Source organism: Aquarana catesbeiana, linkage group LG06 (genome assembly GCF_042186555.1).
Source record: "Aquarana catesbeiana isolate 2022-GZ linkage group LG06, ASM4218655v1, whole genome shotgun sequence".
In the NCBI taxonomy this organism is placed as follows: Eukaryota; Metazoa; Chordata; class Amphibia; order Anura; family Ranidae; genus Aquarana; species Aquarana catesbeiana.
The window spans coordinates 311,391,508-311,406,819 of record NC_133329.1 but is presented as its reverse complement, the minus strand read 5'-3'; the positions used below and the strand labels follow the sequence as shown (position 1 = coordinate 311,406,819).

Genomic DNA, 15,312 nt, shown 5'->3' with positions numbered 1-15,312 from the left:
AATTTGTTACGTTCCATTTGTTTAGATGTGGCATTATGTATAATTTGTAACTTCGGATAAATTCATATTCATTACGTTCAATACCAGCCAAATTTGAAAGGAAATTCCAATACCTATATTTTAATAGTTAGTAATAGTTAAGTTATTATTAGTTAGTTATTATTTCAGATTTTCGAATTTTTGGGTTTTTGAATTTTTGGATTTTCTTTCTTATTTTCAGATTTTCGTTCTTTTTTTAATTTTCAGATTTTCATTCTTATTTTTGGATTTCAGAATTTCCAAATTTTTGGATTTTAGAATTTCTGAATATTCAAATTTCGAATTTCAAATTTCCGAATTTTCGAATTTCCGAAACTTTGAATTTTTGGATTTTCGAATTTCTGAATCTTCAAAATTCAAAAATACAAAAATTTGAAAATCTGAAAATAAGAAAGGAAAATACAAAAATTAGAAAGAATGAAAATCCAAAATACAAAAATGTGAAATAATAACTAACTAATAATAACTATTAAATTATAGGTAATGGAATTTCCTTTCAAATTTGGCTGTTAGTGAATGTAACAAATTTATCTAAAGTTACAAATTTTCCGAAATAAAGAATGCCGCATCTGAACAAATGGAATGGAACGACATAATAATAAATAATAATACGTTTTTATTATTGTTATTTATTATTATTAATTTGTTACATTCCATTTGTTTAGATATGGCATTACGGTTAATTCGTAACTTCGGAAAAATCTGCATTCATTATGGTTTTCGAATTTCCAAATTTTTGAATTTCCGAATATTCAGAAAAATTTGGAAATTCGAAAATTTGGAAATTCAGGCATTTTTGAATTTTCGAATATTCTGAAAAAATTTGAAAATCCGAAAATTCAGGTACTTCCGAATTAACAAATTTGTCTAAATTCGTTAACAACCGAATTTGGAACTAAACGTATTGCACATGTCTAATACTGACTATAGACCGATGCTTGCCCTTGTGCACAAGCATGGTGGGGGGGTGGGGGGTGCTTTAATTAATTAATTTTTTAATTTTATTTTTTTTTTGCTTTTTCTAAAAATATTTTACACTGTGTCCCTTTCATTTTATTGAAAAATTTTATTATACTTCAAATATCTCCACTGCCCTTAAAGCATCTGATCACACCATAATTGGTTTGATAAGATGTTTTTCCAATTTAAAAGTGGGGCTTTTTATATCCAGTGAAACTAAGGTGATGAAATGTTCATAGCTTCCAGTTTTTTCTTCTAAAGAGATAATTGGAGCCATTCCGGTCTCTGATCAGCTCTATGGTCAGCTACTGGAACCGTCCGCTGCAGTCTCGGGTTCCCCAGGTGGAACAGGAGAGCCAGAGAAGGCCATGAAAGGCGGCAGGAGGGGGGGGGGGGAGTCCCCTCCTGCTACTTGTAAAAGCAATTCAATGGTTTCACTTTAAGCATTATTAAAATCACTTCTCCCGAAAAAACTGCAGTTTTTAAAACTTTTTTTGCATTGATACATGTCCCCTGTGAGTGGGTGTCTTTTCTTTCCTATATAGTGACACCTAGGTGCGGGGTGGCCTCTCACCTTACTGCTACCCCCTACTGTAAGGTAACATCATATGAAGATAATAATGGAGATCCTGGATGATGTAATGAATCATGCTGTGGGCTTCTATGAGTGGATAAAGCCAACTTCCTCTAGGGGGCCTTATTCTCCTGGTAGCTGATTCCCACCAGGATGGATGTACAGTGTATACTTCTTTGGAGCGAAAGTATGTTCTTAGAGTCCCTCCCAGGCTTACCCATAAGGTATATGGAGGGAAAGAAGGGGTCTCAGATAGTGTAATATTGTAAAAACCAAAGGTACTTTATTCAAAAATGACAGCATATAGCATATAGAGTATGTCACTTCCGGTATGCATGTCTGCCTGTCTTCCGGTGTGCCTATCTGTACCAACGCATAGCGTCACCCCCATGTGACTTCATCAGGGAACTCTTAAAAAGAAGGTATCCTCCATATACAAACAAATATTTATTGACACAGCTAGGTTACTTCTACCCTGTCGTAACGCTTGGTTGGGTAATTTTCCTAGTATGGATGGTGATGACTGGGATGATCTTTGGGACTCCTCTTTCACTAGATGTCAGGATCACTTAAGTGCTCCTTTTCCTCATTCCAGCATCTGGGTTTTGGCTATTGCATTCTCCCTGTCTGTGTCCACCTGCTAGGTGATTGATATGGTCAGTCATCTGTTATAAGTAAGCCAAATGCTCTATCCCTTGCTTGTGACAGGTACAGTGACACCTGCGTTGTTCCTTATTGAGACCCCGTTTGTCTGCCCTGTTTTTCTAGTTTGGATTTCCCTGTGTATGACTTGGATTGGATATTGGACTATTCCCTGAAATCAGCCTGCCTTTTACCTGGACTGTCATAGAACCACGCTATCTGTCTGCTAAACTGCAAGTATCTGTTTACTTTGCTCAGTTCGCATCTGCCTTGGCGTGGTGGCCAGGCACTATAGATTGTGTATAAGTCCTGGGGGCAACCAAGTACCGGTAGGGCTGCTTTCCTTAAGGGAAAGAGGGGCTGCTATAGGTGAAGCACACAGTAGCTACCTATAGTGTCTGACCACCTGCGTTGGGGTAGACATGACAGTAGACTGGTGTCTGATAGAGACCACCTTATTCAATATAAATTTTTGCACAGAATTTATTTAAGCCCTGCTAGATTGGCCAAAATATTCCCCTCCCAATCACCTAGTTGTTGGTGATATAATTATTCCCATGCAGATTTTATTCAGATATTCTGGGATTGTACAGCAATACAACAATTTTGGCTCAATATAGTACAATGTATAAATTCTGTCAGAACAATAAACATAATTCCTTCGGTGGAAATTTGCCTGCTTGGATTGGTTGACTCCTTGGCCCCTACAAAGGTAATCTGAACTGGTTAGGTCGCTTCCTTTACTGGTAACCCGGGTTGGACTTATGGGAGTATGGATAGAACTCTCTGATCGATCGGTTAATCAAGACTCCATACACACAGGGATGGTGAATCAAGATTATGATGGTTTATTGGATTTGCATAATTCTTATACACATGTAGAGAGAAAAACCTCCCTCCCTCTAATGTAGGATAAATTCCCTTACTTTTTACCATGGCATAAGGTTGAGGATAGGTTGGCAGGGCCGGGAGCAATGGGGCTGAGGGCGGGGGTATCCCAGACTTATTTGGAAGGGGTTCTGGAAATTTAGTCCTATACTCTTTTAATGCCTTTGACCATACTTTACAACATTTCATCATATATTTACAATTCCAGTCACCTAGGGAGGTAATTGTGTCGATTATGCGCCCCACAAATTTTCAATACCTCCTCCCAATCTTCCACGGAACATGGTCCCGATGGTCCCAAACCTGAAAGATGCAACTGATGTGCACGGGTCTGTACATTTTCTCAAAAAGGATCCACACAATTTGCCCCACAAGTGCCTTTTACAAAATCATAGGGGGAAGGTTGGTCCCGCTCACCTTCGGGAACTTCCTTCCCTAACTTATTTCCCATAATTATTTCACAATATTCTTAATGTCACAATGTACTAAAGACCTGGGACAGACCTGATATGAGTCTCCCCTTTTAGTAATAATACTTATCACTCCTTTTACTGTTAAACCTTCTTCAAATACAAAATTATTATGTATATTGAATCTCAAAGTTTGAACCCTTGGGGTACCTTCTCTAAATAAAGGTCCCTTTCCCAGTTTAAGGTGGTAACCTCCCGGGACAGTAGCTACAAGATATGTCCGGGGACCATTATAACAGAACAACAAACCAGTAATACACTCAAAACATCTTTGTGACATTTGTTTAACACACAACAATCTTGATTAAAATTCTATATATTATAATGTCAATCCTTATTCATTAACATATGTACATATGGCCATGAAAATGAATCATCACAATACACTTTGCAGAGACAGTATTTGATAGTGTGCACACAACTATAGAGCTCCATACACCCGTCCTGTATTTTAAGAAAGCATTAAATGTTCTCTATAATGACTAATTCTCCTTCTCTAGTCCGGCCAACCTAGCAGTACGTTATCTAACCTTTATTCCTAAGAAAGCCTGCTCACCACAATCCATTGTAAACACAGAAGTCTGGTTTCTGTGTTTACAAGTAACAGCTCTGCACTCTGTATGTAATGCAATCTTGGTATTTAATGCCCCTTTAAGACCCTCCTACTGTTTTCATGAAATTTGACCTGTAACCCCAGGAAAGCCATCCTAGCAATCCTCGAGATTATAAAACCTTTTAAACAAATAGGTCAATCGTGACAGGATAAGTGAAAAGACTTCGCAAAATGAGTTTACGAAGTTCCACTCACCTGTCAGTCGATTACCCCACTTCTGGTACCATTTCTGTTAGGTCGCTTCCTTTCCTGGTAACCCGGGTTTTATGGGTGTATGGATAGAACTCTCTGATCAATCGGGTAATCAAGACTCCATACACACAGGGATGGTGAATCAAGATTACAATTTATTGGATTTGCACAATTCTTATACACGTAGAGAGAAAAATCTCCCTCCCTCGTATCAGCCAATTAGATTGAAGCATGAACATTATAAAAACATAAGCGTAAACGTCATAAACTGCATATTCTGCATATTCTGCCTGGAGACATCTCTCAGGCTATGTTTAAATATAAATATATATGAAGCTACGTATATTAGGCAATTTGCCAATGTTCCAGACACCCAACTTCTAACTTGTTATAACTTTTTCTAATATTAAATGTAGAACTAAACACATGTACATCCTGTATCAGCTCACATCCTTGCATAAAATCTTTGCAGCCTACATTTCTAACTTTCTATATATAAAAGAAAAATAAATTTCTTTATATATATATATATATATATATATATATATATATATATATATATATATAAATATATATATATATATATATATATTTATATATCATATTACAATGTCTTAAAGCAGTACTCTAACTCCTTACAGAACTCTCCTAACCTTATTGCTCTATAACGCTAGAAAAAGCATTATCCTTTCTTGAAAAAAATCTCATGCTCCGACCATCAAGGCCTGGAAAGTCCTAGTAAATAAAGCCCCACCTCTTTATAAGGTTACATATGCCAGTAGAGGGGTTCCGGAAAAATTTGACAAAGTGTGGGGAGGATGGGTCAATGATGCATCTACTGCATCTGAGTGAGAACTGTCTCTCTTTTGTTATCAACACTATGTTACTGCATGTAGCGCTTTATTTTACGATGTGATGGGGTTCGGTATCAGTTATTATAAATTGTGAGTTCCATCTGTGAAGGGTTGATTATATATCTGGGTACTGTAGTCAGTTACTTATGATATTATTATGGGAAAATAATCATTCTTTATGTGAAACCGTTGTGGGCCCTTAACCTGACATAGATCCTTATTATCCATTGTGCTGTGCTGGCCACTTGTGCTGATGTATGACTCATTTATGTTTTGTGTTTTTTCTTTCTTCTTTTTCTTTTTTTGCTGTTACTTGACACATGTCAAGCTTATACTATGTTAAAAATTTAAATACAAAGAATAAAAAAATAAAAAAAAAACCAATAATAGAACATTAACTCAATAAAACAACAACTTTTTTTATTGAAATCTGTGCCAAAAAAAGAAAAAGAAAATATATATGCCGAAGCATAGGGGCGATCCATCTACTGACCACCCAATGCCCCTCATGACTGGGCATATATATGTTTTTTTTTTTTAAAGGGCAGATGAGAGATCTCCTCTAGCAGTGCTGCGAGCGCTGACGTATATATATTCTGAGAGCAACACTGTGTTGCTCTCAGAATAAACATATCAGTGCTGCAGCTGAATGGCGTTCCTGCAAAGCAAACAACAGTTAACAATAAAACATAGTAACAACCAAACAATTAGGGCACTTTCACACGGGGGGGGGGTTGGGGGAGTCGGCGGTAAAGCGCCGCTGCTGAAGTATTTTGCAGGTGCTTCGGTGGTGCTGCCCATTGATTTCAAAGGGCAGGGGCGCTTTAGGAGCGGTGTATACACCGCTCCTAAAGCACCTCAAAGATGCCGCAGGCAGGACTTTTTTAATGTCCCGCAAGCGCACCAGGCTTTCACACTGGAGTGACAGGAGAGGCGCTTTACAGGCACTTTACAGTTGCTATTTTTAGCGCTATGGCGCCTGTAAAGCGCCGTGGTGTGAAAGTGGCCTAACCCAATAAAAGGACAGCTATTTTTTAATTCCTTTATTTTTTCTTTTTGAATTTTTTATGTTTTTTTTTCTCACCTTTTTTTTCCAACTTATAAATGGTAAACTTTCCATGCAAGAGTCTCTCAAAATGCGATGGTCAGTTTCCTGTCTAACAACTTTTGAGACCCTGTGTGAATGTGTGCCCTAGACTGTGCCTTGCTGTACCCTATACTAATAATCCACTAGTGTGTGGTAGCAACAGAAGCAGTCCTTGAGGCAGAGACCAGGTTGACCAGGACAGGAGGGACAGAAAAAGCGGGTGTCTTCTTATTCTGTGTCTGGGACAGACTGCTATCTTTTTTGGGGTGACTTTTGTGTCAGGGTACCAGGAATGGCATCCGGGAAAATGCCTCTCATGCAGCTGGCTCACTGCATCTGGATTGGCCGTTTGGGCCACAGTACCTTCTGGATACAAATGGGACGTGATGATCTCTTCCTGAAATTTTAGCAAGGATTCACTTCTTCCTGACACTGTGTAAAGCTCAAAAGCGTTGTACAGAGCCAGTTGAAATAAACATACAGACACTTTCTTGTACTAACTTTTTTTTTTTTTTACAGGAAACTAAGTACGGCCCCATCATCTGGTCATTGAAGTTCACCCCTGTTGAGGTTGCAGTCATGGACACAGAGGGGCTTCCCAACAACACCAGACGCTGTTGTAATTTGGACTGTCGTGTCTGCGTCGATGGAAGACAGGACAAAAATGTTACATTTGTCCTTCCACCTCACTGCAAGCAATTCATTATTTCTCAAGCAGGCTTTCTCCCCCTAAGTCGGGTATTTACAAGCCATTGGGGGAAGCCCCGGTGATTAGGTCACACGGTGCCACATGAGCCAATTCTAAGATTCAAAAAGTGTCTAAAAAGAGTCCACATACAAGTGGTGCCCCTTACGGAACAAGGGAAACCAAGTCCCATACTATCTTGCTACTGCTCCCCATGTAGTCTGGGCATCCGGGGGCTGCTCCACGTGACTCTTTTTCCTCGTAAATCCGAAAATAACATGTATAGGCTGTTGTCCTCTCACAGAGCTTATACATTTTTGACCCATATCTGGCTCGCTTGCTGGGAAAAAACTGTTTGAATGCAAGGCGGGAAGAAAAATTAATGAGGGACTCATGTTGAGGGTTAGGCCCAAAAAGGTTTTAAACTTGGAAACCTGTGATAGGTTTCCATGCAAGGCAACCTTTGAATTTGGGTTGGTGGCAATAAATTGCTTGGAAGTACGGGTGCTGCAGAATCTGTGGGCTGCCAATCAGGATTTGTAAGCACATTCCGGAATCCAAATAGCAAGCAATTGTGCTGCAAGTTTGAAAATGACTTGCTAAGCTTTTGCTAGATTTGCCAGGCTTCACAAGTTTGTTGTACAATTGCATCAAGTCCGCATTTCATGACTCCAGATCAAACATTCTGCAAATCTGTTGCAAGTTCTGGTTCAGTTATGTTGTGCAATAGTCATCCCACCACTGGGGTCACTGTGACTTGCAGAGCTTTTGCTGTAGACTCAGCATTGCAACTTTGCTCTTGCTAGAGACTTGCCACGCAAATTTGCTACAAATTGGAAAAAACTCGAATCTGTGCTTTCGGTGCTCTGCAAGTGTACAACTTGCCAGTGAAAATGTGCAGCAAGTTAACAGACTTATTATTCAACACTGCCACAAATTTGTGGCAAGTTATCTTTGCTATCTGGGAAGAACACTATGTGAACAAATGTTTTTGTGGAAGGATTTTGTATCTGATCAGGGACAGGAACTATTCACAGGCACAGATGTAAGAAAAGACTGCTATTATAGATCTGTTTACAGCTAGTGTTAGACCTACCCTCTAAGTCTATCCAATAGTAATATAGAGAGGAAGAGGATGTGGACTGCTAGGAACACTAGGAGAAATTGAGGATTGTGGTAGATGTAGTTCTTTGTATATAGAGCTGGCTTGGTAGACTAAACAAAGAAACTACAGATTCCGTTTTGATTGGAGCTCTGAGTAGAGGAATAGGAGAAGTATGTTGTTCCCGGTGTGGAGAAGGAGAGTGTGAAGGATATTATGAGGGACTGAGTGTGCTTCAGGCTGCCAGCAGCCCATTCACCATTACCACACCTTTGAGGAACAGAGGAGCAATGTCAGACATCCTGGAGCACTGGAGAGCATCACAGATAGCAACGGAGCCCACTGCCTGAACCAGGCGAAGGACACCGTGGACAGAAATTTATATAGAACTACTAATCAAAACAATTAAAGTGCATAGTGCTAAATACATATCAATTCAAAATAATGGTGATACATTAATAAATCAATTTTTCAAAGTCCATTGGTGATCTTTTGTGCTGTGAAACTTATCTGTAACACCGTCACCAAGGCAAATCTTGTGAATAACACCCGATGGTGATGTGAGTGAATTGCCTACTCCCCAAATGGACATGACCTCTTTAATTAAAAAGAAAGGTCGCAACAGGCTTTTTTGTATATATCTGTGGGTTTTGCTGATCTGTCACTGGAGCTGTAACTGGAAACCTTTACGATTCTCCTTTCCACCGTGGGTATACCATTATGAAATAAACATAACGTAATAACGTTTAATAAAAGCAATAATATAAAAACAATGCCACACTGGCTGCTCAAATTTTATAGTGCCTTGTCCCGGCACTAGGGATAACAGCAGAAAACCATCAGGTGGTGAACCCCACAGCCGCCCAGCCACCCAGCCTCCATTCACTCACATCTCCATCGAGTGTTATTCACAAGATTTGCCTTGGTGACAGTGTTACAGATAAATTCACAGCACAAAAGATCATTAATGGACTTTGAAAAATTGATTTATGAATGTATCACCATTATTATGAATTGATATGTATTTCGCATGTTGCACTTTAATTGTTTTGATTAGTAGTTCTAATTTTCTGACATATATATTTCTGACATATATATAGTATATATATATATATATATATTTTTTTTTATTTTTTTATTTATTTCAGGTACTTATATAGCGCCGTCAATTTACGCAGCGCTTTACATATACATTGTACATTCACATCAGTCCCTACCCTCAAGGAGCTTACAATCTAAGGTCCCTAACTCACATTCATACATATACTAGGGACAATTTAGACAGGATCCAATTAACCTACCAGCATGTCTTTGGAGTGTGGGAGGAAACCGGAGTATATATATATATATATATATATATATATATATATATGAATATTGCCACAGAGGTTAACTAGTGGTATTAAATTACCGAGTACCATCATCCTATGTTTGATGTGTTGAAGGGTTGAAGGGGGAAATGGGAGGAAAACAGCAAGGGCTACTCCAAAGGAGCCCTACCTTCCCATGAGGGGATTATTGGACTATAGCGGTACCCAATTAAGACATAGAACATAAATACGATTTCAATTTATTAGGTTACAAAGTAATAAAATATATATAATGTACAACAAAGCAACTTGGGAGTTGTTGCGACAAAAAAACATACATTGGGGTAGCAGTAAATACAGCCCACATGTGTAATCGAGGGCACACTGATGTATTTAAAGGACGTTTTAATTGAGTACCGCTATAGTCCAATAATTCCCTCATGGGAAGCTAGTGCCTTTATCAGTGCATTAAGGGATGTTATTCTGAGCACTCCGACATAAGAAATGGGCCCCAATGAGCAGGCCAGCAAAGAGAGAGGGTACATTACAGACTGCTGAACTGTTTTTGCGTGTAATTGTCCTGGTTAGGATTGCCCCAGTATAGGGTGTAGGACGGGTTGTGCTCTATGCCAGTTTGTTTTGCTCTATATTTCTTGCTACTGTTCACCAATTTACAGTATATTTCCTGCTATTGTTTAACTGTTTGCAGTGTTATTACTTTTGTTCATAGTTCTTTTGTCACTGGGGTACTGCAAATACATTTGCAATAAATACTCCCCACTTAGTCAGATTTGTCATAGTGAATTGTGCTATTTGTGAAGTTGTGGGCACAGGAACAAGGAACCCGAGAAACAGCATCTCCTTCAGGGCTAATCGCTACATATCTATACAGTGGATTGACAAGGCAAACCAAAAGCAATGCAATCTCCACCTCATCCTACCTTAAAGAAGTGTTTATCTGACATAGATGTATAGGAGTCTGCCCAGCATCACTGCGTTTGTTGGGGTTGGCACCATGCTCCAGTAGTAGTTGAACACAGTTATCATGTCCTCCAGCACAAGCTTCATGAAGAGGAGAACGCCCTCCAGGGGCAGCATTGGGATCTGCACGCCTGTGCAAAAGGTATCGTACGCACTCTGCATAACCACGGGAGCAAGTGATACACAAGGGGGATGTTAGTTCTTGGGTATACTCCAGGGTCCACAACCCTATGACAAAATGAAACAATTGAAGAACATGGAATGATATAAGAAAATTGGCAAAATACAGGCATATACATATGATATGGAATGCCTAATGTTAATGTACTGAACATTTTTGGTATGTCCTGCCTGCTATGGGATTGAAGGTAATAGGATATGGTAATTACTATATTAAGAAACTCAGCTCTTCTTAAGTGACTGAAATGCAAACAAATTTCAAATTATTACTGTTAGCGTCATTAATTGGCTTACACACACTTTATGCTATATATCGGTGTTTTAACATACACATACTGGTGCATATGCAAGCTGAAGAATGAGCATCAATGATGTGCAAATACATGTAAACCATAACAACCAAACTGTTTTAATATTTTAACAGTTTAGAGACAGGGAAATTAAATATCAATGCTGCTGATAGGTTGCTAGAGTCCGATTCCTTTCTATCTTTAAATAACCTAGTATTTTATACATACACACAAACATACATATCATTGGATCCTTAATATTATTTTTAATAGGGTTACAAAGGAGAGCAAAATGACATCAAATGTTCCTTCTGGATCATATAAGTGTGTAGGATGCATTATTCCACACTAAACCTAAAGTACCAGCGTAAACAAATATGGTTCAAATGTGTTTAAACCAAAAAACAATGTTGGTGGCAACAGATTAATGAACGCACTCCTTGAAATAAACATAAACAGTCCATGCAAAACTTCCTCGTGCATAATGATGTCATGACGTCAGGCTCTACCCTATGCGTGTTGTCACAACTGACATCATCTGGAAACACGTAGAGCGGAACCTTGAGTTGTGACATCGTCAAGCATGAGGAAATTTATTGATTTTTTTAACATTCATATAACATGGTGAAGCCATTTTTCATCTCTGCCTGTGTAATTTTGGTATCCTTCCCATTAAATGCCTAGAATGAGGTGTAACTGAGCTGTAGCTATATAGGTAGTGATGTCACCTCTACTGACAGGAATTCTTCTGTTGGGGTGCAATGTATACATACTTTGAATGGGATTTGCAAAGCAAGTACTCTCTACTAGGGATGAGCCAAACACCCCCCAGTTCAGTTCGCACCAGAACCTGCGAACGTACCGAAAGTTTGCGCGAACTTTAGAACCCCATTAAAGTCTATGGGACTCGAACGTTCAAAATCAAAAGTGCTAATTTTAAACGCTAATATGCAAGTTATTGTCCTAAAAAGGGTTTGGGGACCCGGGTCCTGCCCCAGGGGACATGTATCAATGCAAAAAAAAAGTTTTAAAAACTGACGTTTTTTCAGGAGCAGTGATTTTAATGATGCTTAAAGTGAAAAAAAAAATGAAAGTGAAATATTCTTTTAAATATCGTACCTGGGGGGTGTCTAAAGTATGCCTGTAAAGTGGCTTGTGTTTCCCGTGCTTAGAACAGTCCCTGCACAAAATTACATTTTTAAAGGAATAAAAGTCATTTAAAACTGCTTGCGGCTTTAATGTAATGTCGAGTCCCAGCACTATGGATGAAAATCAGTTTGACAAACTGCATGGGTACCCCCCCAGTCCATTACTAGGCCCTTTGGGGTGCTGGTGCCACAACACTGCAACCCCTCACAGATACTCTAGTTGGAGCGCAGGAATGAGCCCTGCTGCAAAGTATCGCATCACAAATTGTAATTACACGCCCCTGTTGAACAGGGGCTGAAAAATTGGGCCTTAGGCACTGGTGCTGGTGCCACAACACTACAACCCCTCACAGATTCTCTTGTTGAGTGCAGGAACAAGCCCTGCTGCAAAGTATTGCATCAAAAATTGTAATTACACGCCCTTGTTAAACAGGGACTGAAAAATTGGGCCTTAGGCCTTGGTGCTGGTGCCACAACACTGCTACCCCTCACAGATACTCTAGTTGAGCGCAGCAACAAACCCTCCTGCAAAATATTGCATAAAAAATTGTAATTACACGCCCCAGTTAAACAGGGGCAGAAAAATTGGGCCTTAGGCACTGGTGGCGGCGCCCAGATCCAAAAATGTTCTTACAAGCTATCAGCATGATCATTGAGGAGGAAGAGGATAATCACTCAGCATAACAGGATAGTCACTCAGCATCAGCATACGCAGTCTTGAAGGGATCTGACATTTCAAAAAAAATTATTCGGTTACATCAGCATCAGGTGCCTGGTAGCTGGTGGTGATCCAAGACTGATTCATTTTTATGAAGGTCAGTCGATTGACCGAGTCGGTGGACAGGCGCACCCTGTGATCGGTTACAAAGCCTCCAGCAGCACTGAATGTGCGTTCCGAAAGAACGCTGGATACAGGACAGGCCAGTAGCTCAATTGCATACTGTGCAAGCTCTGGCCAGTGATCCATCCTCAAGATCCAGTAACCCAGAGGAATTTCGGTGGGAAAGGTGTCCAAGTCAGATCTTGCCCCTAGGTATTCCTGCACCATGTAAAATAGACGCTGGCGATGGTTGCTGGAACTGATCATACCTTGGGGCTGTGGACTAAAAAACTGTCTGAATGCATCGGTCAGACGGCCACCTTCTCCACCACTCCTTCTTTGACTGACTGAAGCCTCAGCAACACGTTGTCCAGGAACAGGAGTTTGTAACCTCCTAGTCTGTGGAAACGCGTTGCACAGACCTTTCTGCAAGGCCTCCCGAAGATGTTTCATCCTCTGCTCCCTCTGCAATGGCAAGATAAGGTCCGCAACCTTACCCTTGTGACGTGGATCAAGGAGGGTTGCCAGCCAGTATTGATCCCTCTCCTTGATACCACGAATACGAGGATCCTTCTGCAGGCTTTGCAGGATCAGGGAGGCCATGCAGCGTAGGCTTGCACTGTCACTGCTCACTATCCTTGTGGCCCCCTCAAATGGTGACAGGACAGTGCATGCATCCCTGATCATAGCCCACTGGTGTGGGGAAAAAAAAACAAGGTCCCCTGACCCTGTCCTGGTGCCATAGTCGAATAGGTACTCATTGATGGCCCTCTGCTGCGTGTGCAGCCGCTGCAGCATGGCCAATGTTGAGTTCCACCTGGTGGGCATGTCACAGATTAGGTGGTTCTTGGGCAGGTTAAATTCTTTTTGGAGGTCAGCCAGCCGAGCACTGGCATTATATTACCTGCGGAAATGCACACAGACGTTCCTGGCCTGCCTCAGGACATCCTGTAAACCTGGGTACCTGCCCAAGAACCGCTGCACCACCAAGTTAAGGACGTGAGCCAAACAGGGCACATGGATCAGTTGTCCCTGTCGGAGGGCAGAGAAGAGGTTGGTGCCATTGTCGCAAACCACCATACCTGCCTTAAGCTGGTGTGGCGTCAACCACCTCTTAACCTGCCCCTGCAGAGCTGACAGAATCTCTGCCCCAGTGTGGCTCCTGTCCCCCAAGCACACCAGCTCAAGCATCTTTTTGTCTGCAGGCTTGCATAGCCCTTCGAACGCCTACAGAGCACCGCTGGTTCCGAGGACAAATCAGCACAGGAAGAGCCCATGGAGGAAGAAGAAGAGGAGGGGGTGGAGGAGAGAGATGTGGCAGAATCACCACTAGTAGAATTTTGGAGAGGAGACGTGGTGGTGGAACAGCCTCCAACACTACTGTACCCTGTCCTGCATCCTTCCCAGCTGCCAGAAGAGTCACCCAGTGCGCGATGAAAGCTAGGTAACGTCCCTGTCCATGCCTGCTGGACCATGAGTCAGCAGTAATATGCACCTTACCGCTGACCGCCCTGTCCAGCGAGGCCAAGACATTGCCTTCCACATGCCGGTAGAGAGCCGGAATCGCCTTCCATGAGAAAAAGTGGCGTTTGGAAACCTGTCACTGAGGAACCGCACATTCCACAAACTCACGGAAGGGGGCAAAGTCTTCCAACTGAAAAGGCAGCAGTTGAAGTGCTAGCAATTTAGCCAAGCTAGCATTCAACCGCTGTGTGTGTGGATGGCTGCTAGCGAACTTCTTTCAGCGGTTCAACAGCTGGGGCAGGAAAATTTGCCTGGTACAATCTGACGTCGGTGTACCGATAGCAGATTGCACCCAAGTACTTGGCTGTGACACACCTAATTCTACACCTTCATTCCTCTCAGTGCAGGTCTCAGAGAGGACTGAAGGTATAGTGGGGTTGGAGATCCCAGCTGATGAGGAGCACAAGGAGAGGTCCTCTTTGTTCTTTGGTGTGGGTCTTTTAGGTAGGGTCTTGCCAACGAACTGCATGGCAGGTCGACATAAGTCTGGTCAAGCATGTGGTGCCCAAGCGGGTGATGTTTTGGCCACGCGAGATATGCTTGAGACATATGTTGCAAATAGCAACGGTGGGATCTGATGCACTTGTCTCAAAAAAGTCCACACCAAAGAACTTTTGGAATAACGCGCAGAGACAGCAGCGCCTTGCACATGCGGTGTGATGCAGTCGGTGTGCTGCCCTTAAGCTGGCCCCTGGAGAGCATCCTGCCTCGTTGGTGATGTGCCTTCTCCTCCTCCTCTCTCCTATCAGGCACCCACGTGGAGTCAGTGACCTCATCATCCCCTCCCTCCTCATCACTGGAGCAAACCTGGCAGTATGCTGCAGCTGGGGGAACATAACTGTCAGATTGCTGTCCTTCTTGGGCACCCCCTCTCTCTGAGCTCACGTTACTGCCTTCCTCTAGCTGTGTACCATCATCGGAGCCTTCAAAACGCTGGGCATCCTCCTGGAGCA

General features: G+C 41.5%; 1 protein-coding gene across 1 annotated transcript in view; it reads right to left on the bottom strand.

Annotated features, from left to right (window-relative positions):
- ASB18 (ankyrin repeat and SOCS box containing 18) overlaps positions 1-15,312 on the bottom strand; it is a 57,214-nt gene that overhangs the window by 22,815 nt on the left and 19,087 nt on the right. The window contains exon 2 of the mRNA XM_073633647.1: positions 10,358-10,625. Coding sequence (XP_073489748.1) covers positions 10,358-10,625 — 268 coding nt within the window. The remainder of the gene's footprint in view (positions 1-10,357; positions 10,626-15,312) is intronic.